Source organism: Protopterus annectens, chromosome 2.part1, assembly GCF_019279795.1.
Source record: "Protopterus annectens isolate FY-2018-M chromosome 2.part1, PAN1.0, whole genome shotgun sequence".
In the NCBI taxonomy this organism is placed as follows: Eukaryota; Metazoa; Chordata; order Ceratodontiformes; family Protopteridae; genus Protopterus; species Protopterus annectens.
Genome location: NC_056729.1, coordinates 1743204070 through 1743230888, shown reverse-complemented (window position 1 = coordinate 1743230888; position 26819 = coordinate 1743204070). Strand labels below are relative to the sequence as shown.

The 26819-nt window shown below is 41.3% G+C and overlaps 1 protein-coding gene across 4 annotated transcripts in view; it reads left to right on the top strand.

Moving 5' to 3' along the window:
* ACAP3 (ArfGAP with coiled-coil, ankyrin repeat and PH domains 3) overlaps positions 1-26819 on the top strand; it is a 1969869-nt gene that overhangs the window by 1295623 nt on the left and 647427 nt on the right. For all 4 annotated transcript variants that reach the window (XM_044063200.1, XM_044063202.1, XM_044063201.1 and 1 more), the window contains exon 5: positions 1796-1854. In XM_044063200.1, coding sequence (XP_043919135.1) covers positions 1796-1854 — 59 coding nt within the window. The remainder of the gene's footprint in view (positions 1-1795; positions 1855-26819) is intronic.

Below are 26819 nucleotides of genomic sequence, written 5' to 3'. Positions count from 1 at the left end.
ATTTAATCTTCCAGCCAGTCCCTTACATAGAATAGTGTTGGATACCTTTAGCAAAGATAAGGCAAGCAGTCTGCACTGACACTGCTTGGCAGGCATTATTCTTTTGTTTTATTTACAAATGAAATGGCTTCCAGACAGAATGAATTCCTAATTGCACAATCACTACCTGTAACGCCTGTGACACCTTTACTACAAGTCCATTCACAGCCCCTTTTGTGACAATCATGTAGAGCCATGGTTCCCACTGTTGGGTGGCTAGCCCTGTCTCATCTCTTCCTTCATATCACAGATTTGCACACACACTCACACCTATGATGAGCTGTGGTTATTGTCATACAGTACAAATAGTGTAATTTTTAGCATTTCTACTTTTAGAGTTATATTAGAAAAGTTGTCAAAAATGTATTTGAATGGGAAAATGTGGTACTTACAGACTGACAGAGACAAGTAATTTATGGTTCTTTAAAACAGTGAAGTTTAGTTTACAGTCACGAGTTCAGGATAAGTGCAGCACACGGACTTAGCGTATGTAAGTACAGGAATATGGTTAGAAAGTCAGAACACTATAAGTATACACAAGGAAGGGCAGAAGTAAAAGGGAAGATGCACAGGCATGCCTTGTCATAAGGCAGGTCATTACTGTAGAACTGAAGAGGGGGAAGCAGTAGTGGAGAATTTAACAGTAATATCAGGAAGCGATAATTCACAGAGAGGGTACTGAGTATCTGGAATGCATTACTGAAGGGTATGGAATGGTGTAGAGAACTGAAGAGGGGGAAGCAGTAGGGGAGAGTTTAACAGTAATATCAGGAAGCGATAACTCACAGAGAGGGTACTGAGTATCTCGAATGCATTACCGAAGGGTATGGAATGGTGTAGAGAACTGAAGAGGGTGAAGCAGTAGTGGGAGAGTTTAACAGCAATATCAGGAAGTGGTAATTCACAGAGAGGGTACTGAGTATCTGGAATGCATTACTGAAGGATATGGAATAGTTATGACAGAGAGACAAAACTGCTTGGTGGAGATGGAACTAAATGACAGCAAGTGGGCAGTTTTTCTAACAGAATGTCTGGCAGATATGATGGACCAAAGTTTTCCTTTTGATGATAATTTGTGTTTAAAAATAATTATTTCATCAGAAAGGACCAAGTTCTGCATTTTTAGGGATAGAAGCGTTTTGTTTTATTTCTGTCTAATGAATGTTCATAGGTTCATAGGTAGGTACTAGGCTATTGGCCCTAGGGCCTATACAAGCCTAGCCATAACGATTCCCTGGCTATTGCTTCCCACAAGTATTTACTTTCCTGGACCCCTGTCTAGCAAGGCTACTGATGTAACTTGGATTGTGACAGTATAGACTCTTTTATGATCTGATACTCATTTGGATCTGCTTATATAACATAATGATAAAATATGCATTGATTCGTGTTTCCAATTTTCTTTTTTATCAGTACTATAAAATAAAATAATCTACTTTTATGCTGGTGTAACAGGTTTATATATCAGCAGGTAACAGCTGCAGTTATCTTTGTTTTAAAGGAATACACAAAGCATCTGACGGAAGGAAGTTACAGATTAATTGTAATCTGTCCTCTGGTGGTAATAGTGGTAATCTATTATATCTGGTGAGTTTCATAAGATAATAAATAACTCAGCAGAGTATGTGTATAACACATTCAGTTTCTATTTATTCCTTCTTCCTTACAGAAAAATCTCCGCTTTTTTTTGAAGTATAGAATTGTTTCACTCATTCTAAGCACGTTCATTAAAATAGTGTCTCACCTTCCATTTCAGATACTGTTTGATCAAGCTCAGAGGTCAGTGAGGCAACAACTACACAACTTTATAAAAGAGTAAGTTACCTTCTCACTTCTATTCATTCCACATTCTTTCTGTAATTCCCAAATAATGAGAGAGTATTTTAAGAATGTAATTTAGTTTTCTATAATACTGTTCCTTCAGTTCTTTAAATGTGTACCTACAATGGCTTTGTCTTTATACAATGTGCGCAACTTTCAGTTTATGGAGGAGAAAAAATAAAGCTAAATCATTTTATTTGTATCGGGGTGAAAGGACACCCCTGCCAGCTTTCGTACTTAGAAGACTTGTCATTTCATTGTTTGTCTGTAAAAGACAATGTCACCATTGTCAGCTTCATAACTATTAAACATTATAAATCTGGTTTACTAATGAGTTACTAATCTAAAGAATACAATTTTTACCTCATGTTATTTCCATGAGCTTTAAATTTTCTGAGCACTACAGACTTTTGTTTCAGTTCAGTAACCATAAATTTGTTTCGGAAAGGATTACCAGTGTGAGGTATTTATCATGGGTTGCAAAAATGAATACTAGTAGAATCCCTCTTATCCAGTCTCACTTTAACTGGACTCTGCTTTAACCAGCCATAGCAACAAACAGAGAAGAACAACACTTCTGCCCTCTCTATGCACTTCGGAACGTCTCAGCTTATCATTTTATACTTAAAATGTTAAAATATAGAAACAAAAATTAACTTGAAAATTAATTTTCATTTTTGTTTCAATAAGCTGAGACACTCCAAAGTGCTATGTTGATAACAGTAACTTATTGTAAAGCTTTTTCTGATTAACCGGCCATTTGTTTATTCAGCCTAAGGTCCAGTCCCAGAGAGAGTCTACAGCCCCAAAAGACACCAGCACAGATATGTAAGACTTCGGACTTCCTAAAGTTTACTATTTTTTATTATTTTATGAGAGTGTTATGCTTTCCTGCTATAACATTTTTTTAATCCAGAGCATAACATGTATGTACTTGTATGCATAAACTTAAGACTTGGCAATTAAATTCATAAATGTTTGTCTTTCATATAAAAGGAAGAGTTCATTTAATTTTATTTGTTAAGCTAGTAATTTCACTAGGCTTGTGTTCCTATTTTCACAGGTGGCTTCAAGGTCTGTCTGGTTAGGTGACCTGCTCGGATCACATGGTACTAAGTGAAGACTGAAATACTTAGTATTAGAGAAGGTAGAAATGTTCTCATTATATTCAGAATACAAAAAATACTCTTATGGCAGAAGCATTGACGTCCATAAGTTTTAGTTCCCTAATTTATTTAGATGCAGTTTCTTTTGGGGGGGTGGGGGTGGGGAGCTCAATGATCGTTCATAGTACAATGTGATGGATCAAGATTTTCAAAATCCTAAATGCTGAATCTTACAGACATTTTAAAATGCTTACACAACAAAATATAATGTAATGAAGGTGTTGTGATGAGGGTGGAGTCAAGGATTCCCTCCTCCCACTTGCTGAAACATCATTTGATGATTTGATGGTTCCGTGGCATAAATTAATGGAGCCCTGCCTATTTCTGAGATTACCCACATTTGATTAGCAGCCTACAAGCTAGAAGAGATGACCAGAGGAATGGGGAGTGTGTAGCCAAAGTTTGTTTACCTGGGGAGGGGGTGTGAATTAGTTTATATCCCACCACACCAGTGCTGTGCGGCTGTGTGGCAGAATGCCAGTACTTCAGTCCTCTAAATGAGGAGCTGAGGACACAAGCCTTACCAAAGTGTTCACATACTATACTCAGTTTTCACAAGTGTGTGGAAATGTTCACTAGCAGCAGCTTGGCATAGACAGACACTGCACTGTGCCTGTCTGCCAGCAGGGGGAGAACAGCCAGGAGTATCAGAATCTCCTACCAACCACAGGATTATTGCTGCCCGTCTCCAGTTCTTGCCTGTTTCTCATGGCATCAATGCCACGAGTGGGAAGGAATAGATGGATTACCCGTGGAAATGGCTGAAACATGCGAGGGGGAACGAGACAAAAAGGCTGATGTATAAAAATTATTTTATGATGAAAATATTTTATGAATAAGAACTGATTAATTCTTTTTCACCAGACTTAATTTCAATCAACTGTAATGCATGTTTTGCTCTTTCTTTATAGATTTATTAGCAGATGAAGTTATCCGAACACTTTTCATGACACTTGTCCTCTTACGCCATTGCAATTCTGCATGACAACTACAGTTTGTGTTATTTATTCACTGCACTATTCATGTTCAGTGACATACCTGCTTGCATATGTAATACTTTTCACAAAATGCTTTTCAGAAATATTTTAGTATATTGGAAAGGTTACTTACCTAAATACCATTATTACAGTAGTTATGTTCTGTAACCATCCCCTAAAGTACTTAATATTATAACACATTACTTGTAGTGCCACTTGTGATCTCATAGAAATGTTTGTGTATTATGTACTGTATACCACTCTGTATATATGCAACTTGTTGCATAAATTGTCTTATGTCTTTTTATCACTACATGCATAACTTACGAGCTTTTCTCCACAGTTGAACAAGGCACATAACAATCCACATAACAAAGCACAGATAAACAAACAAATACGGAATCTGTTATCCACTATTATCACTAATGACCGTAGTTTCACAGAGGAAAAATTCCTTCAAGTTTTAAAGATGAAAACAAATTCTATTAAAACTGATATTAAACAATAGGCAATATACTCACCTTTGGTGCAGAATGCTGTTGGTTCTATTCCCATACCAAGTGGATAGATTGCTGACTCTGTGGTGCAGCATAAGAGGGGTGCTGTACTCCTGACTGTTGAAGTGGCACCCCAACCTCATGTGGAAAAATGGGAAAAAAGGACTGTGGATGGGTGAATGCATAACACCCAGTGCCTGTTCCAATTTAGATAGTAGGTGTGTGTGTGTGTGTGTGTGTGTGTGTGTGTGTGTGTGTGTGTATGTTTGCATGTCTGTGTATGTGTGTGCGTGTGTGTGTGTTTGTGCGTGTGTGTGTGTCTATGTCTGTGTGTGTGTGTGTGTGTGTGTGTGTGTGTGTGTGTGTGTGTGTGTGTGTCTGTGTGTGTGTGTGTGTGTGTGTGTGTGTGTGTGTGTGTGTGTGTGTGTGTGTGTGTGTGTGTGTGTGTGTGTGTGTGTGTGTGTGTGTTAAAACTTTGGTGTGAAAATGCCAAAGACAGTGGCCAGTTCTCACGTGTTTAGCACCAGAATGTAAAGGCATTAAAGTTAGTCTCATGTGTTGCAATGTACAAAAACGTATAAGCACACAACAAACTGGGAAATGAAACTCAAACTAAAAGCTGTAGATGGAATGAAGGAGCAAACACGATTCTTTTAGTACTTTTGTTCAAATGTATTCTTCATGAACTTCTTCAGAAAAAAGTTAACCTCTCAAAACACACCTTTTATAAGTTACATCACACATCACATGACTTTCATGATACTTTAAATTAAAGGTATAAAATCATACCATAAAAATAAAAAAAACTGTCTTGTTTTAAACAGCTTAGAATGTCAAAGCTTCATAAAAAATATCAATATAAAAACATTGTCATATTATCGTGATTTGAATGTTATTTTAGTGCTAAAAACACTTAATATTGATACATTCATTCAAACCAGGGGCTCTGTCTGCTACCAAACTGATCTGCCACAATGACTCCTAGCATTCTAAAATCAAATTGGTGTTCCCTATATAATCCACTTGTTGAACATAATCTATGACTGAAAAGGTGAACTTTTTAAAGTTCACACAGTGAATAGCATGCCTAGCTAAAGCGTTGGTAAAGTCCTTTTTCTTAATAGCAAGTGCGTGCTTATATATTCTACGCTTTAAACATCTAATGGTTTTTCTTATGTAGTAACTAGGACAAGAGTCACATACTGCCACATAAACTGTTTGTACTGTCACAGGTAAACCGTCTGTGAAACCAAATAGTCCTTTTAAGATGTGTAATAAATGTACCTTTAATTTAAAGTATCATGAAAGTCATGTGATGTGTGATGTAACTTATAAGAGGTGTGTTTTGATATGTTGAAATGTCTTACCATCAACTCATTTTCAGCTGAAAAGCCCTACACAAAAAAAGAGTCCTGCCATGACCTCTGATATCTCCTTATATCTGACACCAACATAACATAAATACACTAAAGTTTCTTAAGGTGATCACCAAAACAAGAAGCAGAGTATATGTCATCATGATATGCTCACACTCAAATAACCTTCCTCTGTCATTAAGGCCTTTAAGAGTTTATTCGGATTTAAATTAGCATTGAAAATATACTACTTAATAACTACTCTGTTCCCCAAACATAAAAAAAAAAAAAAAGATCTTCTCCATTAAGTTTTCTGTTTTACATTACTTTCAAGTATAATTAAGTTCAGTACAGATTATGACAATGTTACATTTTTAGCAAGTCCAAAACCTGGTCATACCAACCCCCCACCCACATCTGATTGCCACATGGATAGCAGTTTCAGTGGTAATAATACATTAAACATACTTTTAAAGACTTCTGTCTAAAGTTAAGTAATCTACTCCAAAATGGACAAAACAGGATCTCAGTAGGTACTCCATTCCAGTCGAATGACAGAGAATAACTGAAGCTAGAAGGCCGAATATGCAGGCCAAAATATTTGGTATTAGTAAATGCACATAAGAATGGATAAAGTACATTCAGTGAGTAGTATGTTATTTGTATTAGTAAATTAAATGTTCGTATAATGTTGTTGCAGTATACCTTTGTCCCAAATTTACTTGTATTACCTCTAAACTGTAGCCATACAACTGCTGGTCAGCCCTACTGGCATATAGTTATAAGACTATAAATGTCTATGATGTGTTCACAGGTCATTTTGAAATTAAACACCAAAAAACATTCCTCTCAGATATGAGGACCAAAAAATAAAAAATGTCCTCTCAGACTTCCAGATTTTTACCCTACTCTAACTACCTGTTGGTCAAAGTTTCATAGGTTCATAGGTTCATACTAGGCTATCTGCCCGAGGGCATTTACAAGCCTAGCCCATAGTTTTGTGGCTTACGCCACCCCTTTAGTATGGGGAACTATACCCATTATTTTGCTGTGCCTCTGTTGAGCAGTGACACTGAGGTAATCCCTGGGGTATATCTGCGATCTCCCATCCATTGGTCAAGATTTCTCTTGAACAAGGCCAGCGAGGTGCTCTGCCTCACATATACCGGGATTTTATTCCACAGCATAGGGAGTCTTTGGGTGATGAATCTATCCCTCCAGCGCGTCCTATTAATAGCCGTGTCAAGGTTTAAGTCTCCCGCCCTTAAAAAAATATGACTACTGCAGATTATAGGTTCATAGATTAGTACTAGGCTAACTGCCCTTGCGAGCCATTTTAAGCCTAGCCAATTATCCCTTGTGAGACTCAAACCCTGCACCTTGTGTTTATAAGGCAAACACATTAACCATTAGGCCACTTACTATCTATGTGTGCTCCTAGGTCCCTCACCACTGGGTCTGCTTTTAGGGTGTGCTATCAATATTATAATTTGTAGGGATATCTGATTTATCAAAGGATATGATTATGCATTTTTTAGCATTTAGTCTCACATCATGGTTTTGGCACCAGTTGTTTGTCATTTTTAGGCCTGTTTGTAGGATGTCAACATTGTATAGGATTCACTGATTGCATTCAGGTTACAGTTGTCAGCAAACTTCATGAGCCAGAGGCCCCCAACATTGGCTTTTACTTCAAAGAACTATATACCAAACAGAAAGGTTATCGGAAGTAGATTCACCTGTTCAGACAACATGTGTCCTGTCAGTGAGCCAGATTGCCTGTCTCAGTAAGTTTATCTATGATCCTCGAGTGGAGGATTGTGTCAAAAACTTTGGCCAGGTCTAGATAAGCAGTGTGTACCATTTTACCCGCATCCATGGCCTTGGTGTCTTTTTTGAAGTCTACCAGATTAAGCAGCCAAGACCTCCCCTTGACAATGCCAAATTGCGTCTGGTCTGGTGTTTGGAGAGTTCCTATGTCATTATTGACCAGGTCCATGATAATTCTCTCCATGGCCTTGTAGATAAGACTGGTTAAACTTATGTGTCTGTAATTCTCTGGGTCAATTGATGGGCTCTTCTTGTACATAGGGATGACTGTTGCAGTCCTCCATTCCTCTGGGACAATGCCTGTCTGAAGGCTGTGGTTAATGAGGGATTTAGTGGCCCTGACACATTTTGTTTAAGCTTTCCTGGAATGTTTTCGGGACCCACAGAGTCTGTGTTTTTGGCTTTAGCAAGCGCAGTAAGGACCTGTTCCCTCATAATGACTGGTAGGGGGGTGGTTGTGTGTATTTCTTTGGGTGTTGTAGGAGGTGATGGGTAGAGAAGTTTGAACTGAACTTGTCAGCCAGCAGGTTTGCTATAGTTTCAGGCTGGGTGTAAGTGTTCCTATTCATGATTAACTCAGCACATTGCCGAGCATTTCCCTTGAGGTTACGAACATAATTTAAAAAATCCTTATGGTTATTTTTTACCTGGGAGGCTATCTTTGCCTCATAATTTGCTTTGGCAAACTTGACCAGCTGTCTAATTTGTTTGTTTAGAGTGGTGAGTGTCTGTTTGTACTATTTTGTCTGTTCCTTCTTGCCTTTGGAGAGGATCTTCTTCCTTTTGTTCAACAGTGTATTTATGATAAGGGTACACCAGGGTGTTTTATTTTTTTGTCAATAAATCATAGGTTTGACTTGGACAGGTACTGCCTCCTCTATGCAGGTATGAATGTGGTTGTATAGTGCTTTTGTGTACAGCTCAGAGTAGGCCTCAGTGTCATCTGGGTTCAGAGGAGCTTGGAAGTATATTAAGTTGTCACTTAGTTTGAGGTAATTGGCCTTAGCAAATTTCTTAACAAGTTTGGAGTTTTAGGGGAGTTCTAAGTTAGTTTTAATACTAAATGAGATCATTTTGTGGTCAGATCTTACAGGGAGGAGTTAATGCACAAGAGGGAGCATCATCCCCCAAAGTTAATGAGTATTAGGTCTAGGATATTTGTACCACTAACTGGGGAGCTAATTAGTTGCTCCTGCGTGTTTGCATTGGCGAAGTCCTAAAATCTCTTATCAAGAGAATTATGTATGGGTTGTATAAGTCTCCCAGTTTATGGAGGGGTAGTTGAAGTCACCCATAAGTATGGTGGTAGGCTGAATGTTGAGTTTCCAGTAGGTTTAGGTAGGAAGTGTGATTTTTCCAAACTCTTGTTAGGAGGTCTTTAGCTAGCAAGGATATGACAGGGGGTCACACTTATTGTTGGGCATGGAGCAGCTCAAGCAAGTCATGTTGCTGGGCCACTTTAGCAGTGTACTTGTCCTTTGTAAACACTGAGACACCTCCTCCCTTTGTTATATCCTGAGCTGAGGGGGATCAAAATGTATGAAAAGCATTGCAGCCTTGAATAGCCGGGGTGCTGTCCATGGTTTTGAACTATGTTTCCATAGCTGCACTTATGTCTGCATTCTCCAGGGTGAGGAGTGCTTCCAGGGACAGCATTTTTTATTTAAACTGCTAACATTGAGCAGCAGTACCTTTCCATAGTTGTGAGTGAATTTTGTTATGCTGAAGGGTTTATCAACTTGGCATAGCCTATAAAATTCACTGTGGGGATAGATACATTTTTTGCCAGTATCTGAAAGCTGAGTGGTGACAAGTGCAAACCATCTCTGGCAAAACATCATGGTTTGCTGATCATGTCTCCCCACGCTGACAGATATTGGATCCCCTTATTGTGACACCAGAAACTAAGCCTATTGTTGAGGTCAATCATTTTTTGCTGGTACTGTGGCATCATCATTGGTGAAGTTAGGATGCTACTCAAGGCTAAATTCATACCCACCTGGAATACATATTTAGAGAGTGCTGTTGTGTCTCTTTTCATATAGTCCATTGAGGTATATTTTAGGTTGTTTATGCCCACACAGACTATGACCATTTCTTACTGGTATTTGTGGTGTAAAGACTTAAGTGCATGTGTGATCTGGTGGATCCTGGCTCCAGACAGACAGCTCACTGTGATCTTCTCCCTGTTTAGCCTGGAAAGGAGGACATCAGTGTGTCTTACAATAGAATCCCCAATAACTAGAATGTTTGGCTGTGTGGTGTGTTGCCTTATAGTCTTGGAAGTTGGGCTACTATGATTTTAAGAGTTATGTGTTGTGTGAGGTGCTGTCTTTTTTGGGTGTGCTTTGGGTCACTGAGATATACTTTTAGAAGGCCTTGGAGGTTTGGGTAGATTACAAGTGAGTACCTCTGCATATATGGGTCTGTGTATTTGCTCCTTAGTGTTGGTAGTGAGTGTTTTGGGTGTAACACTGACAACCTGGTTTGCATTTTTCATATGTGTGAGAGCTTTGTCTTCAATGACATTTTGTATGTACATCTCTCACACACTGTGTCTGTTCTAAAATTAAATGGTTGTTAGTGACTATGAGGCATTTACTGCACTGGCTCAGGTTGCCCATATCCAATAGGCCAGAAACAGAGATGACAGGGAAGCACCTATCCATTATACCTGCTTTTAGTAGATGGGAAGGAGTAAGGGAGAGTCACTTAAAGGTGTAAGTGAGAATGTTTAGTAGTATACTATTAGATGACCTACAGTGGTACCACCCTCTGCACAAGCTGGCAGCTCTTCGAGCAGCTGTGAACAGTGGGAGACTATGGAGAGCGTTTTCTATAGAGGATTTTAAAGTGGAGAGGTTTGCTTATATACAAGGCACAGGAAACCATGTTTGCATACCAGAAGGATGAAAGACTTTTATACAGTTAAGACCTCAGACAAATCAGATAATCACGATTAAGGCTTTCATTAGCAGTTCCCAACTTGGATGGGTTGAATCAGCCCTGTTACTAGAAATTATTAAAGTTCCTTGCTACAATTTACTAATTCCAAAAAATAAAGATCTTCACACTGGGCAAAGAACTGTTATGTATCATCATAACAGCACTTTGTTAAACTGTGACAAATACCTTTGCTAAATTGTAGCAAAGAGCTGTATTAGCTTATTAGCTCCTTGCTACAATTCCTAACACACAAACCCTGACTGTCATGCAAACAGTACTGATTCATGACTGGTTACTTAAATGATTCCCAATACAGGTCTACATTACAAGGTCAAATGCTTAGGTGATCGAACACCTAAACATCAAACTTGTAATAGCGAAAGCAAAAAACAGGGAATGGCCGATTTAAGGCACGGAAAGATTTCTCTTGGCCATTCACCAGAGTTTGTAATTTTGTTTACTGTAGAGTGATCTCGGAGTTGGTATATTTAGTTAAGGGGGTGTGGGGGGGCAATAGTTTGGATGTAAAGTTGTTTTTTTTTCTGTGTCTGATCGATGTGTTTTCCTGCGCCATTAAACATTTTTGGATTCGATATTACAAGTTCGATGTTTAGGTGTTCGATCACCTAAGCATTTGATCTTGTAATGTAGATGTCCCAATACTGCTTCAGTACCTAACCTGCAACACCAAATATGACCATAAACAACTTGCGCCTGTGGCATCCCTTCCCTTCCCCATGCCATACCTACAGTTTTACTGTTTTGCAGTTATAAACTCCTGTCTTGCCCCTAAGGGGTAAATAGTGTCCTGCTTATGCATCCAGACAAGTTTATATTTATTTATAAAGCAAAGCATTTCCAGGAAAAATAAAAGTGATATTATTTTGCTACACAAGTAAAATGTGGCGTACAATTTATTTACAATCTACCTGGTAAGATGCAGGTATTTCTTTAGGAGTTTACAAATTTTCTCATTTACTTAAAATTAAAGTTCTCAAGCCACTTAGTTTTGGTGTCTTAAGCATTTCTTTGATTGTGGGTTTATGGCCCTAGTTCAAGAATTCTCACTACTTTGAGGGGCTTTAGCTTCACTCAGATTACCTTTCATGTCACTGCTTTAGTTAGACATATTCTGGACGTGGTATCGGACATTAATGTATTGGCATGTGAACTGGTTTGTATAGGATCCTGTCTCATGGTCAAACTATCACTTTGTTCATTTTGCAGTTACCTTGCCCCCAGTTGTGGACAGATGACATGCAGGAATTTATATACTGTAACTGAAGATCACTTTGCTCCAGCCTTCCTCCAATTCCTTTTGATATTTCGTACAGGTGATCCAGATAAGTTACATCCTGCTAATAATATAGCTATATATTCCTTGCTAAATTTGCTTCATCTGTCCTCTGTAAACCTGTATACCACATGAACTATAGTGTATGTAGTGTTTGGTGTGCTTAGCAAACAGGGGTAGGCCTGTATTGATTATTATGAAGCAAGTTCTTTGAAAATACAGCATTCCTGTGTAGAGAGCACTATTGAGCCAGCCCACTGTGTTCTTTCAGGTGGTCCACAAGTGAGTGATCTAACCTGTTTGTCTACCCATAGAATGTTTTCTTCAAAGAAATATGAGTTGTTCACTATTCTTTGAAGCAAATCTGGTAATTTTGCAGATGTTTCCATTTTCCACAACTCCTGTAGACTACTGGCTTGGGTTTGACACGAGTTCCAGTTAATTGATTATACTGAAGTGGTCTGTCCAATTTCAGGCATGTGACCTGTTATCTGCAGCTCGGGCCCAAGCTTACCAAGAGTGCCTCTTGCTTGTCTAGATGTATTTGGCCCAGAGATATATTATCTGTTCTCTGCTTCATTAAAATGTAGGATATCTCCTTGTGTTTTAATGCAGACCTGAAGAAGAAGATCTGAAGAAGCATAATTCAGATTGTGATGATTTAGTTAACTGCTATCTTGTCTCTAAACTTCCTTTTGTAGGTAAGGTTATTGAGATGATAGTGAGCTCATAGCTTGACTTAATAATTTTATTTTTTTTATTTATCCTTTGTTGACTTAGTGCCACTAGACCAGTGGCCTCTTTTTAGGGGAGACCCAAGGTGGTATTTATACTGACTAGGAGACATTTGGCCAGGGAGTCAGGGAAACTCCCCTAATGTTTCAATAAGTGCCATTGGATCATTTACATTTGCCAAGTCAGGTAGATGGAGCCTTGGTTTAATGTCTCATCCAAAAGACGACACTCTCAGGAGTGCAGCACCCCTGATGCAGCCCTGCAATGTCAATGATGGAAAATGAATCCAATCACTTGGGGTGGAAATAGAACCACAGACTTCTGAACTTTCAGCACCCAGGGCAGTTACCTGTGCAAATAGGCTACCTGCTGAGCTGCTGATGCTTTGCAAGACTAACCACTGTCCATGATCCATTCCAGTCTGGTTTTCTCACTAGATATTCTACTGTGATAGTCCTAACTTAGATCCTGAATTATCTCAGCATGGCCAGGGATTAGAAGTAGAATTCTATTGTTGTCTTCCACAGTCTCTGTTCTGCATCTGGTACAGTTGATCATGACACTCATCCCATGACTGTTTATAAATCAACCATGGAACTGCAAATGTTTCCTGAAGTGGTTTTCCTCTGGCCTGCCATGGCATACTCAGCAGATAGCATCTTGGATTAAGCCTTTGTCTTCTTACCCCATCCGATTTGTGGTTCTGCAAGGTTCAGTTCTAGGCCTTTTGTTGTTGTTGTGTGTGTGTGTGTGTGTGTGTGTGTGTGTATATATATATATATATATATATATATATATATATATATATATACATATATATACATATATATATATATAAAAAAAATGGCGGTGCTCACAGAAGTAGCAGCTTTGTTAGATCTTCAGGGAGAAATGCTTATTCCTGCTACTTTTGCACAAAAACCCCCCAAAAAATCACTTTCCAGACATTCTGATGTGGATACAATTACTTATACCAGAAGAAAATTACTGGAAATTAAACGGATTGCTAGAAAGTACAGTTGTGTACACTTACCATAAATATAGATGTTCGAGTGTATTCACTGTTGCAGTCATTACATTTGGGTTATCTGCTTGCAGGTAGCCCTGAGTCGGCCTGATTAACAAAGTCTTGGGTCCTGCGTCGGTTGCTGTCCCTTCTTCCATGACGTCAGGTCGTCATGGGTATAAAACATGCATCCGACGCCATTACATCAGTTTTTCTTGCCCCAGATGTCAGGTGCCCCCCTAATGGGAAGCAATTAAATATAAAAGCAGAGAGATATACCTCCAACAAAAAAGCAAATACACCAAAAAGGCTTTTAAGCATAGTAAAGGAAAGTAGAGGTATAGCCAAAAGAAGTTAGGGGGCTAGAGGGAGGGTAACCAGGACTGCAACAGTGAATACACTCGAACATCTACATTTATGGTAAGTGTACACAACTGTACTATGTTCTTCGTGTTTCACTGTTGCAGTCATTACATTTGGGTAGATTCCCAAAGCTATGGTTGGGAGGAGGAATTTAGATAGCATTAGGGCCAGCTATAAGGCCCTGCAAGACTGCAGTGGCAAAGCCAGCTCTGGATTTAAAGAAAATTGGCAAATGATAATGCTTGGTGAAAGTATGTACAGAACTCCAGGTAGCAGCTTCTAGGATGTCCCTGGTAGGGACGCCTCTGAGAAAGCCTGTAGAGCAGGGGTGTCCAACCTTTTCAGTTGCAGGGGCCGCATTGAGTCAACAGAAATGGTCTGGAGGCTACATGTAAAATAATATATCATGTAGACGGCAAGTGAGGACCAAAAAAAAAAAAAAAAAGGTCTCTCACGTAAACTGAAGAGCAAAAAAAACATAAAAAAAAAACAAAAAAAAAAAGGTCTTTAATACAGAAACATTGCAGTTCCGCATTCAACAGAAGTAGCTCCGTATTTAGTGTTTTTTGATTGCAAGCCAATCAAAAAGCACTAAACACGGAGCTACTTCTGTTTAATGTAGAAAACAAGAAGCTCCGTGTTTAGCGATTTTTTGATTGGCCCGTATCCCAGGTATACGGGCTAATCAAAAAAAAAAAGCTAAGCGGAGGCTGGCCGGGATTTCAACCGGCAGGGCGGGACTCAGGATCAGGCTGCTGATCTCGGGACAGTCCCACCCAAATAGGGACGTCTGGCAACCCTGCGGACGAACAAAGTCAACCCCCTGGCTGTATTGTAGGTGAATTTGAACAATGAATAAATTAATACAGGGCTAGATTGACAATTAGTGCAATGATTTAAATTTTCTCTCTTCAAAAGACAGTATGGTACTCCTCCCAACATCCTTATTGCAAGAGACCCAAGAAAGGGGTCTGTACCTGGGTCCCCACCATGATCGACCAACTCAATCACCCTCCACTGCCAGGAATAACGTGTACAGATGATCTCACAAATTTATAACCAGTTCCTGCCTCTGTACCATAACCACCACACATCTCATTTGAGAGCCAAAAAAAAATTATATTTGATTCACCTCCAAACTACTACCGATTTTTTTTTTAATAAAATCATCTTTATTTTAATTTTAGTAATATCTCAAATATCTCAAACTCGTGTGACATCATCAAGCCTGATATATTTATAACGCATTTAAACCAAACCTGATAAAATGAGCTGGACACATCCTTTGTAAGAATCAGCCTTAAAACATGATCTTACAGATAACGATTAATACCACTATAAAACCACTATAAACAAATATTATGTCCATCTCCATTTTTAGTGACACAAGGCTTTGAAAATGCAAAGCTGCCCAACGTAGTATGCAATAACACACAACTTATGATGTATTTGTATAATATATATGGTCTCAATATGGTTCAATCACTGCTTATAAAATCATGGGGAAAGTCAACTAAGTGCAGTGACTGTATTCTCTTTAATAACCACCTACAAATGTGACACTGCAAATGGTAGCACTCTAGCAGTCAGTAAATTTCTATCCCTTTTATTCTGATGCACAAAGCACCTCAATTCCACTCTTACATTTTTCGGTTATAACACCTTAAGACAAACAGAAAAATACATTTTAGCACTTTAATACTTCTGATTCTACAATGATGCAGTAATATAATTCAGCAAATAAAAGTGCTGCAGCTAGAAGAATTAGGTATGAAGTACAAAAATATTTAAAGTGAAACATCCAATGCACCTGCCATAAGTGACGGTGATGAGTTTCAGTCACAAGACCAGCAGTGCATTTTAAACTTCTGCTTGCTTAAGAATCCGACATCTCCCATTTCAGGTCATTCTTGTTCCTCTCTAGTACACAGCAGCTACTAATGCAACTGTTGCCTCTGTTAGCAATGTTCGAGTCATGCCAATCTTTAATGGGACAGACCATAACTGCTAAAGCTAAGAAACAGCTAATCTACATAAAACATTTTAAAAATTTAAATAGTGAAGTCCTGTCAGTGTCCCTAACTCATTTAATGTCAAACACTCTCTCACAGTCCACTGCCATCAATCAGCATATATCAGATAACAAAAAAGATTCATAGTGCCCAACAAACATGCATGTGGTACCTAACAGTCTGTAGTGCTCCAGTCTTCTTTTCTAATACTAAAAACCAGATTCTCCCATTTAAAAATGCATACATTTCCATTCCAAGAATAGTCATTCATTGTAGGGAAATCCAATCAGTTAACCTCAATCTTTTTTTAATATACTGCGTCAGCCACAGGCATATTCGGCATGAAAATCACATGTATATGTGCTAAATAACTCACTTACCACACAAAGCTATAGAAACCTGATGTCAAACACAGCATGGCCTCCATGACAAGCGTACTACCAGCTTCAACACCAAGCAATATAACACCATTCCTGCTGGACTCGTACTGTGACACTACTCTTTAGATTAGAATACCTGCTCTCATTATTAGCGTATCCATTAAGGGAGCTGTAGTGACACCTATAATTCAATATTGTGCTTACTACATACTTAGCTTACCTGGTGTAGTAGTCGGTGTGTAAAAATTACAAATCCCTCTCTCTTTTCTTTGGCGCGATGCTGTCATCTTCCCTCAGCTCTTCTTTGCCGCGAATGCAACTATCGGCACGAAAACTAACGGAAGGGTGCTTTTCGCGCATGCGCACACCAGCTAAAGGACGCAAGTCACCTCTTCCTTTCCCGCAAATACATCTATCGGCGCGAAAACTAACCGGAGGCGGCTTTGGCGCATGCGCACACCAGCGAAAGGATGCAACCATAAAAAAAATGGAAAAAAAGTAAAATTTTAATGGGGTCGCGGGCCGCATGGAAGAGGTCTGAGGGCCGCATGCGGCCCGCGGGCCGCGGGTTGGACACTACTGCTGTAGAGGTAGATGCAGCCCTTGTGAAGTGAGGTCTGATCCCCTGGGGGATAGGTTTTCCATGGTGCTTATAGCAGAAATGAATGCAATGGCTTATCCATTTAGAAATGGTTTGCTTTGAAATAGCCTTCCCCTCTGCCCCTGCAGCAAATACCACCAGCAGTTGTTCAGATTTCCTTTGAGATTTAGTCCTGTCCAAGTAGAATCTAAGTTGTCTGTGCACATCTAAGGAATGCAGTATCCATTCCCCATTATTCTGTGGATTGGGAAAGAAGGTTGGCAAATGAATGGACTGATTAAGAGCCACACTGGATACCACCTTGGGCATGAATTATGGATTGGTTCTGAGGGACACCCTGTCCGCATGAAAGATGATGAAAGGCTTCACTGCCATAAGGGCCTGTAATTCAGATACCCTTCTAGCTGAAGTGATTGCTAAAAGAAAAGCTGTTTTCCAAGAAAGAAATTTTAAGTCTGTAGTAGCAACTGGCTCGAAAGGAGGTAGAGTGAGTTTCTCCAAGACAAAGTAAAGGTCCCAGGCTGGGGTTGGAGCTCTCCTGGGTGGTCTCAAATGTTTGGCCCCTCTGAGGAACTGCTTGAGCAGTGTATGAGAGAAGAGCGGAGGTTCTGTGTTATAATGAGCTGAAGTGGCTGAGGCATGGATTTTAAGGGAGGAGAAAGACAGGCCCTTGTGAAGCATTTAAGTTAAGTATTGTAAAATCTGAGGTAAATTGGGAGCTGCTGTGCTCATCCCTTGAGACTGGTTCCAGGCACAGAATCTTTTCCATTTTTCAGCATAAGATTTTCTAGTACTAGGCCTCCTTGCCTCTAAAATGATATCCATCACAGGTTTGCTGAGGGATGGTAAAGGGGAGATTACGTAATTAGCCAGGCTGCAATGTTCAGTGTTAGAAGCTGAGGATGCAGAATCTGGTTCTCCTGCTGAGACAGCAAGGAAGAAGTCTGAGGCAGGTGCCATGGAGATAACCATGACACACTGCGCAGGAGGGGGTACCAGTGTTGGCGCGGCCAGTCTGGAGCAATCAAAATCATCCTTGGTTTGTCCTGTTTGATTTTTAGTAGTACTTTGGAGAGCAGAGGCAGAGGGGGGAGGCATAGACTGACAGGTTTTCCTAGCTGAAGGACAGAGCATCCACTTTCCAGGCTTGTTTGTGGGGAGTCCTTGTGTAAAATTTGTCCAATTGGTAGTTCTGGGGAGAGGCAAACAGGTATATATCTGGGCTTCCCCATTTGCTTGTCAACATGTTGAAATTCCTTGGTTCCGGTTTCCACTCGTGTGGGTCCATGAGGTTTCTGCTTAGTCCGTCTGCCAGTGTATTTAATTTTCCTGGCAGGACTTGAGCTTGTAGGTGCACTTGGTAGCTCAAGGCTGTGTTCCACAATGCCATGGCTAGTCTACAGAGGGGGTAAGAATGTGTAACCCCCTGCTTGTTTATGTACCACATAACAGTGGTGTTGTCCGTCTTTACCATTAGTTGTCCTGGAAGAATGTGGTCCTTGAAGGCTGTCAGAACATTCTGTACAGCTAACATTTCTTTTTTATTGATATGCAGGTGTATTTGACTTGGGTTCCGTTTGCCCTGAATGCACTTCCCTGCCAGGTGAGCCCCCCCCCCCCCCCCCCCCATGCATAGTCTGATGCATCTGTTGTTAGGGTTTGGGCAGCAGGAGGCAGTGTGAAAGGTAGTCCCTTGTTTTGGTGGCAGGCCTCTGCCCACCAAAGGAACTCTAGGCGTAGGCAAGGTATGATAGGAATCATTGTTTCCAGGTCTTGAGAATGTTGACACCATAGGCTTTTAAGATACCACTGTAGTTTCCTCATATGCAGTCTTGCATATGGAATTAGAAGAATGCAGGAGGCCATGAACCCCAAGACTTGCAATATTTGTCTTGCAGATAGCAGGGTTTTTGTGGCCACTTGTTTGAAGTAAGTTGTCAAATGAATTTGTTTCTCTGGCGTGAGGTAAGCCATCTGAGAAGTTGTATTCAAGCTTGCTCCCAGGAATATAATTTGGTGACAGGGTACCAGGTGTGATTTCCTTTCATTTATGGTGTACCCCAGACAAGTTAGAACCCTTTGTACAAAGGCCAGATGATTCAAAAGTATGTCCTGGCTTTCTGCCTGAATTAGACAGTCGTCCAGGTATGGGTATATTTGAATATTTCTTTGCCTGCAAAATGCAATAACTGTAGCTAGGCACTTTGTGAATACCCTGGGCGTAGTAGATAAGGCAAAGGGCAGTGCAGAGAACTGAAAGTGCGTGTAGCCTGCTTTGAAGTGTAGGTATCTTCTGCAAGATTCCCTGATTGGGATATGCTGGTATGCTTCTTTTAAATCTAGTGTTGCCAACCAGGCATCTTTGTCTAGCATAGGAAGTAATTGGTGAAGAGTCAGCAGCTTGAATTTTGGAATCTCCAAAAAGGTGTTTAGAGTAGACAGGTCCAGGATAGGACGCCATGAATTGTCTTTTTTGGGTACCAGGAAAAGTCTCTAGTAGAAACCTTGTCCCTTTTCCTCTTCCGGTACCAGTTGAATAGCCCCCATGCTTAAGAGAGAAAGTACTTGTTTTTGGGCCTCTGCCCACTGATTTGTTGTAGGTCCGGCCACCCGTTTGGTGTTGGCAACCTGTGGAAGTGAAAGCTGTATCCCTGGGACACTATATTTAAAACTCATTTGTCCTGGGTAATGAGTTCCCAATTCTTTGCATGAAGAGCAATCTTCCCCCCAAAGGGGCAGTCAGTTGGTAAGTGCTTGGAAATTTTAAAAGGAAGTCATTGAGACAGTTTACCATAGGGGGGAGTCTTATTATTCCCAGATTTGGAAGTGGAGGCCCCCCGCTGCTTAGTTCTGTGTGTCTCCTGGGACTGAAACCTGGGGTTTTTGCTCTGTCTGGGTTTGGCTTGAGAAGACCTGGAAGGGGCTGGAAAGGACCAATTCTTAGAGGGCCAGTGCCTACTAAATCTAGGAGGCTGAACTTGTAAAAAATCTTTAACAGTTTGCATAGCTTTAGCTTTATCTTCCATCTTTTTAAGAACTTCCTCAGCCTTGTTGCCAAACAGGCGGTCCTGATTTAAAGGAGCATCCAACAGTTTAGCTTTAACATGATCAGGCAAAGATTGCTCCTTAAGCCAAGCATGCCTTCTGAGCACAGACCCAGTAACAGCATCCCTGCAAGAGGCCTCTATTGAATCAAAACCACATTGCAAAGTATGGTTTCCAACTTGTTCAGCAGAATGCATTAAATCCTGTAATTCTTTATTTTCCACACAGTCAGGAATCAACATCATTTTCTGTTTAAGCAGTCCAATAACATGTTGCTGATACTTTAACATATGAAACTGGCAGTTAAAAGCCCTAATGGCCAAGGTTGCAGAAGTGTAAACCTTCTTACCCCATCTATCCAGTGCCCCGGAGTCTCTGTCAGAAGGGGTAGGATTTTTAGCAGTAGAAGCCTTAATGCCCTTGGGCCCCTGTGAAATAGTCTCTGGATCTGCGATAGGATTTTTAAAAAGGAACTTGTGGGACTCGGGGACCCTGTAGTATCTGTCAGGTTTTCTGGGAGCAGGAGGCAGGGAATCAGGGGCCAAACTAGATTCCGAAAAAGCATCATCAACAATGTCTAGTACAGGAGGAATAGCTAAAGGCCTATGCTGAGGTAGGAGAAGGAAATCCCTAAGCCTGTTTATTGAATCAGAAAAATCCTGGATTTCCCAGTGGAAATGCTCCCTTAGCGTGTGTAAGGTATCCCCAAAAGAAAAATCCTCAGGAGGGGAAGCAGAGGGAATGGAGTCCTCTGCATCAGAATCTTCATAAGTAGATTAGGGCAAATCCAGATCATCAGAAGAATCAGAAAAAACGGAATCCTGATCAGAAGATTCATAATCGACTTCAGTCCTAGGCCTCTTAGAAGGGGGGGGGGGTTGGCTACCCCTGATTAGAGTTATTAGATCTTCAGCCATTCTTATCATTTGTTTTTTAGGCATAGAGGCCTGAGCAAGTGGCCTGGGCATTGGTTTTTTAGGCATGGCTCGAGATTTAGGCCTAAGTAAAGAAGGAGGCATCGGTTTACTATGCAAGTCTGTTGGCCTGAATACACCCTCAGAAGCTGGTGCCTGCACAACGCTCAGGACCCATCCAAGGTAGCGACATCCCCGGGTTCCATAGTTGAAGCATCTCGTGACATACCTAACGGGTCTCAGTAGAGGCTTGCAAATCATATGTAGCGGGTATCAGGGGCTGCGAAAGCGCCTCACTGAGTACCGGCGAACTGGCGACTGGCTTAGAAGAAGCATCGTCAGCAGTTTTGGACCTCGGCGGCCTGTCTCTGTCTTTATCTTTGCATTTTTTTGGAATCCCGGTAGTCGGATGGCTAACCGATGACATTTCTGGATAATTAAATTGAGAACCGAAATATTTAGAGGCGAAAATATACCGACGATGGATAGTGCGCTGATTAAATAAAGCACAAAACTGACAGCAAGGTGCATCGTGGTCAGGGCCTAGGCAAGGAATACAGTATGAATGAAAATCTTTATGAGGTATTTGCTTTCCACAAGTAATGCAATTATTAACTTTTACTGACATCAGTAAGGAGCAAGAAAAAGTTTCCCCAACGGGGTACTTAGCTTTAGTTGAAGACTTCGGTTCTGAAACTCGAAAATGGAAATTTCAGGAGTTGGCCGACCGGCACTTGTGAACTGCTTCTGCTTCGGGCACCGCACGGCAAGAAAGACTGATGTAATGGCGTCAGGTGCATGCTTTATACCCCTGACGACCTGACGTCATGGAAGAAGGGACAGCAACTGACGCAGGACCCAAGACTTTGTTAATCAGGCAGACTGAGGGCTACCTGCAAGCAGATAACCCAAATGTAATGACTGCAACAGTGAAACACGAAGAACATCAAGCTACTGGCTTGAATCTCTATTGTCTGCAGAGTAATCGGAGCCTACATCACTTGCAGAAATCCTAGATCTCTGCATTTTAAACAGGAATGCCATCAGAGCTCTGAAACTTCACAGGGATGTTTCTGAAATGCCCCAGAGCCACTACAAAAGAAAAAGATCTGAAAGAAATAGTAAGAGAGGCTGTAGAGGCAGAGCTGCTGCTAAACTGAAGAGAAATCCCCACAGGCCTGGATTACTTTCAGTATTACTTGCAAATGTCTGCTCACTGGATAATAAGATGGACTCTCTGAGAATGGAGCTCACAAAAAATAAGGTGAGGGACACTTGTTTGTTCATTTTCTCTGAAACTTGTCTGCATAGTAACATACGTGACAATGCTGTGAACCTAGATGGGCTAACTGTCTTTAGAGCAGATATATGTAAAGCACAGAGTGGTAAAGCTAAAGGTGGCAGTGTATGCATCTATGTTAATAACAGATCGTGCAAAGACTATAAACTGGTTCAATCACGCTGCTCTGATGATGTGGAAATATTGACACTAAAATGCAGACCTTTCTATGTACCAAGGGAAATCAGTGGGATATATGTCACAGCGGTGTACATCCCTCCAAGTGCTAACACCAGTGAAGCTCAAAATAAACTCCATAATATTATCTGTGAGCTACAAAGCAGAAACACAGAATTTGCACACGTGATAGCGGGTGATTTCAACACAGCTGAGCTTAAAGAGGTGCTACCCCATTTTTATCAGTATGTGGATTTCCCCACCAGAGGGGAGAATACCTTAGACAAAGCTTACTGCCGTACTAAAGGAGCCTTTAAAGCACCCCAACATAGGCAGCTCTGATCACACTGCCATCCTGCTTCTGCCTACCTATAAGATGGCTTTGATCAGAGAAAAAACGACAACTAAACAGATCAGAGTCTGGTAGGAGGGTTCCATGGATTGCCTTCAGGACTGTTTCAGTACCACCTGCTGGGAGGTATTTAAAGAACTGGCTATGCACAACCTCCAGTTAGACACAGACACCTATACCGAATCAGTTCTTGCCTACATAAACAAATGCGTGGTGGATGTAACTACCATGAAAGCCATCACTATAAGAGCTAATCAGAAGCCCTGGCTCACCAGGAATGTCTACGAGCTACTGAGGGAAAGAAACACTGCCTTCAAGGCAAATGACAAAGAAAGGTTAAAGGTTGCCAGGTCAGATCTGAAAAAGAGCATCAAAGAGGCAAAGAGGGAGTATGGAAGGAAAATTCAGATCTGCTTTTAAGACATGAGGGGCACGAGAAGCCTATGGCAGGGGATACAGCAGCTCATAGACTACAAGTCCAAATCATCCCAATGTGATGACAGCTTGGAATTCCTAAATGAATGTGTACTCTTTCTTTGGCAGATTTGAGGAGAACACCAACACCATACCTATTAAAACAAACACTGACAAAGAGGAGACAGTGCTCACCTTAAACTCTGAGGAGGTAAGACTTCAGCTTAAGAAGGTGAATCCTAGGAAGGCTGCTGGACCAGACAACCTACCTGGCAAGGTGTTGAAGGGCTGTGCTGATCAGTTATGTCTGGTACTGACAGACATCTTCAACTCATCCCTTGCTATGGAGAAAGTTCCCTCGTGTTTCAAGGAAACAAGTATTGTCCCACTTCCAAAGAAAGCCAACCCTACCTGCCTCATTGACTTCAGACTGGTCACCTTAACCTCAAACATTATGAAGTGCTTTGAGAGGATTGTGAAGAAACATCTATCTGCGAGTCTGCCTAGCTCCTTCGATCTACTCCAGTTTGCATACCAGGCAAATAGATTGACTGCGGATGCTATATCTGTCACACTACACCTTGCATTAAAACACCTAGAAAGGAGAAACAACTACGTGAGGATGCTGTACATCGACTTCAGTTCTGTATTCAACACTGTGATGCAACTGGTGGATAAACTTACCTGCCTCATTGACTTCAGACTGGTCACCTTAACCTCAAACATTATGAAGTGCTTTGAGAGGATTGTGAAGAAACATCTATCTGCGAGTCTGCCTAGCTCCTTCGATCTACTCCAGTTTGCATACCAGGCAAATAGATTGACTGCGGATGCTATATCTGTCACACTACACCTTGCATTAAAACACCTAGAAAGGAGAAACAACTACGTGAGGATGCTGTACATCGACTTCAGTTCTGTATTCAACACTGTGATGCAACTGGTGGATAAACTTGTGAAACTCGGGATAAACAAGCACCTATGTAACGGAACTCTTGACTTTATAGTTGGTAGACCCCAGTGGACATGCGCTGGAAACAACACTTCTGAACGCACAGTCCTGAATACTGGTGGCCCCCAAGGTTGTGTGCTCAGCCCCTTGCTCTTCACCATCCTCACCCATGACTGCACTGCAAAACATAAGTCAAACCATATTAGAAAATTCACTGATGATACCACAGTCGTGGGTCTCATTAACGGTGGGAAGGAACGTAACTACAGGGATGAGGTGAACACTTTGATTGCCGGGTGTGACAGGAATAATCTGGACCCAAATGTTAATAAGACCAATGAAATGGTTATGGACTTCAGAAGAAAGGCAACAGTTCACCAACCACTCACTATCAAAGGGGAGGAAGTAAAGAACATCAAAATAACCAAGATGTTCATCGTGCTATACTGCTACAGTCATCACACTTGGGTTATCCTGTCGTCAGGCGGTCCTGCAGTCGGCCGAATCCCAAAGTCTTGGTCCGGTGTTGGTTGTCGTCGCCTCCTCCCTGATGTCAGTGCAACAGGGGTATAAAAGAGACAGCCGATGCCATTTTCTTCAGTCTTTCTTGCCGCGCGGTGCCTGAAGCAGAAGCAGTTCACAAGTGCCGGTCGGCCAGCTCCTGAAATTTTTGAATCGAGTTTCAGCCTGAAGTCTTCTCTAAAGCTAAGTACCCCGTTGGGGAAACTTTTCTTGCCTCAGACCGATGTCAGACAAAGTTAATAATTGTATTTCTTGTGGGAAGCAAATACCTCATAAGGATTTTCATTCTTATTGTATTCCTTGCCTAGGCCCAGACCACGACGTCTCTGGTTGTCGGTTTTGTGCTAGGTTCAACAAACGTACAATTAAGCGTCGGGCAGAATTCGCCCAGCATTATTTTGGCAGAAAATTTAACTATAGCATGCCGTCGGAGCAACCGACATCAGCAATGATTAAAAAACGCAAAGATAAGGACCGGCAGCCAAGGCCAAGACCAGATACCAAGGCCTGACGTCGGTTCTCCAGTTTTCAGCAAGGCGCCTTCGCAGCCCCTGACTACCGCAAATTCAGAAATTCTGACGGCCTCCCAAACCGAAGCAGTTGGGCCTCAGGAACCAGTTCCACTTCACTCCTCAGACGCCAGCCCCGACGGGGATCCGGAAATTTTGGATAGGCCTTCGGTTTCTGAAGGTGTTTCCCAACCGACAACTATCTCTGCCAAGCCTTATGCTATACTCAAAGCCCCCTTGAAAGTTAGAAAACCAGGGCCACACACACCCCCACAAGCCCCTATGCCTAAAAAAACAGATGCTTAAGATGGCTGAGGATTTTATTACCCTTATCAGGGGATCCCAACCCCCACCTGACAAAAGGCCTAGACTGTTGGAAGATTATCCTTCCTCTGACCAGGCATCCATTTCCTCAGGCAACTCTGATGACCAGGATTACTCCTTCCCTCCTTATGAAGACTCAGATGCTGAAGAGTCCATTCCCTCTGTCTCCCCCCCTGAAGATTACTCTTTTGGGGAAACTTTACACACCATGAGGGAACACTTCCACTGGGAAGGCCAAGATTACTCTGACTCCAAGAAAAGACTCCGTGAGTTTCTTCTTCTTCCACAGCATAGACCCCTGGCAATTCCTCCAGTTTTAGACATTTTGGATGATGTTTTCTCTGAATCCAGTTTAAACCCAGATTCCTTACCTCCAGCACCAGCTAAACCAGACAGATACTACCGAGTTCCTGATACACATAAGTTTCTATACAAAAGCCCCACTGCAGACCCCTAGACCATTTCCCAGGGTCCCAAAGGGTTAAGGCCTCTACTGCTAAGAACCCACTTCCCTCTGAAAGGGATTCCAGAGCATTAGAAAGGTGGGGAAAGAAAGTGTATACGTCTGTCACTTTGGCCATGAGGGCATTAAACTGCCAATTCCACATGCTAAAATACCAACAGTATTTGATTACTCAGTTAAAGCAGAAACTGATCCCTCAGACAGATCAACTTGATTTTAAAGAGATGCAGGATTTGCTGCATGCAGCAGAACAGGTGGGAAAGCATACCTTACAGGGTCTGTAATACGTAGGTATGCTTGGCTTAAATAACAAGCCTTACCAGAACATGTCAAAGCAAAGTTATTGGATGCTCCATTGCTGAAAGATGTGTTATTTGGTGTCAAAGCAGAGGAAGTTTTAAAGAAAATGGAAGAAAAGGCAAAATCTATGCAAACAGTTAAAGATTTTTTACCGGTACAACCTCCTCGTTTCAGCAGAAACTGGCCATCAAAAAACTAGGCCTTTCCTGCATCAGACAGACCCCAAAGAGGTAGGTACAGGCGCCCAAGGGGCAGAGGCCAGCCACAAGGTTCTTTCAGGCCTAGACAATGGCATACAACAACTCAAATAGGTGGAGACGAAAGATCTCAACCCTTCAGGAAACAAACACAATGACTTTCCTCTTTGCCTGCCAAGCAAAATTGCTCTGGCAGCACCTTTGGGAGGAAAACTGGCTCTATTTCCACAAAATTGGTGCATCATAACAAAGGACAAATGGATTCTGGACATTATTACCCGAGGCTACAGATTTCATTTCCACACTTTACCACGGATGAGAGGCATGCCAAATCTGCCTCCAAACCAAT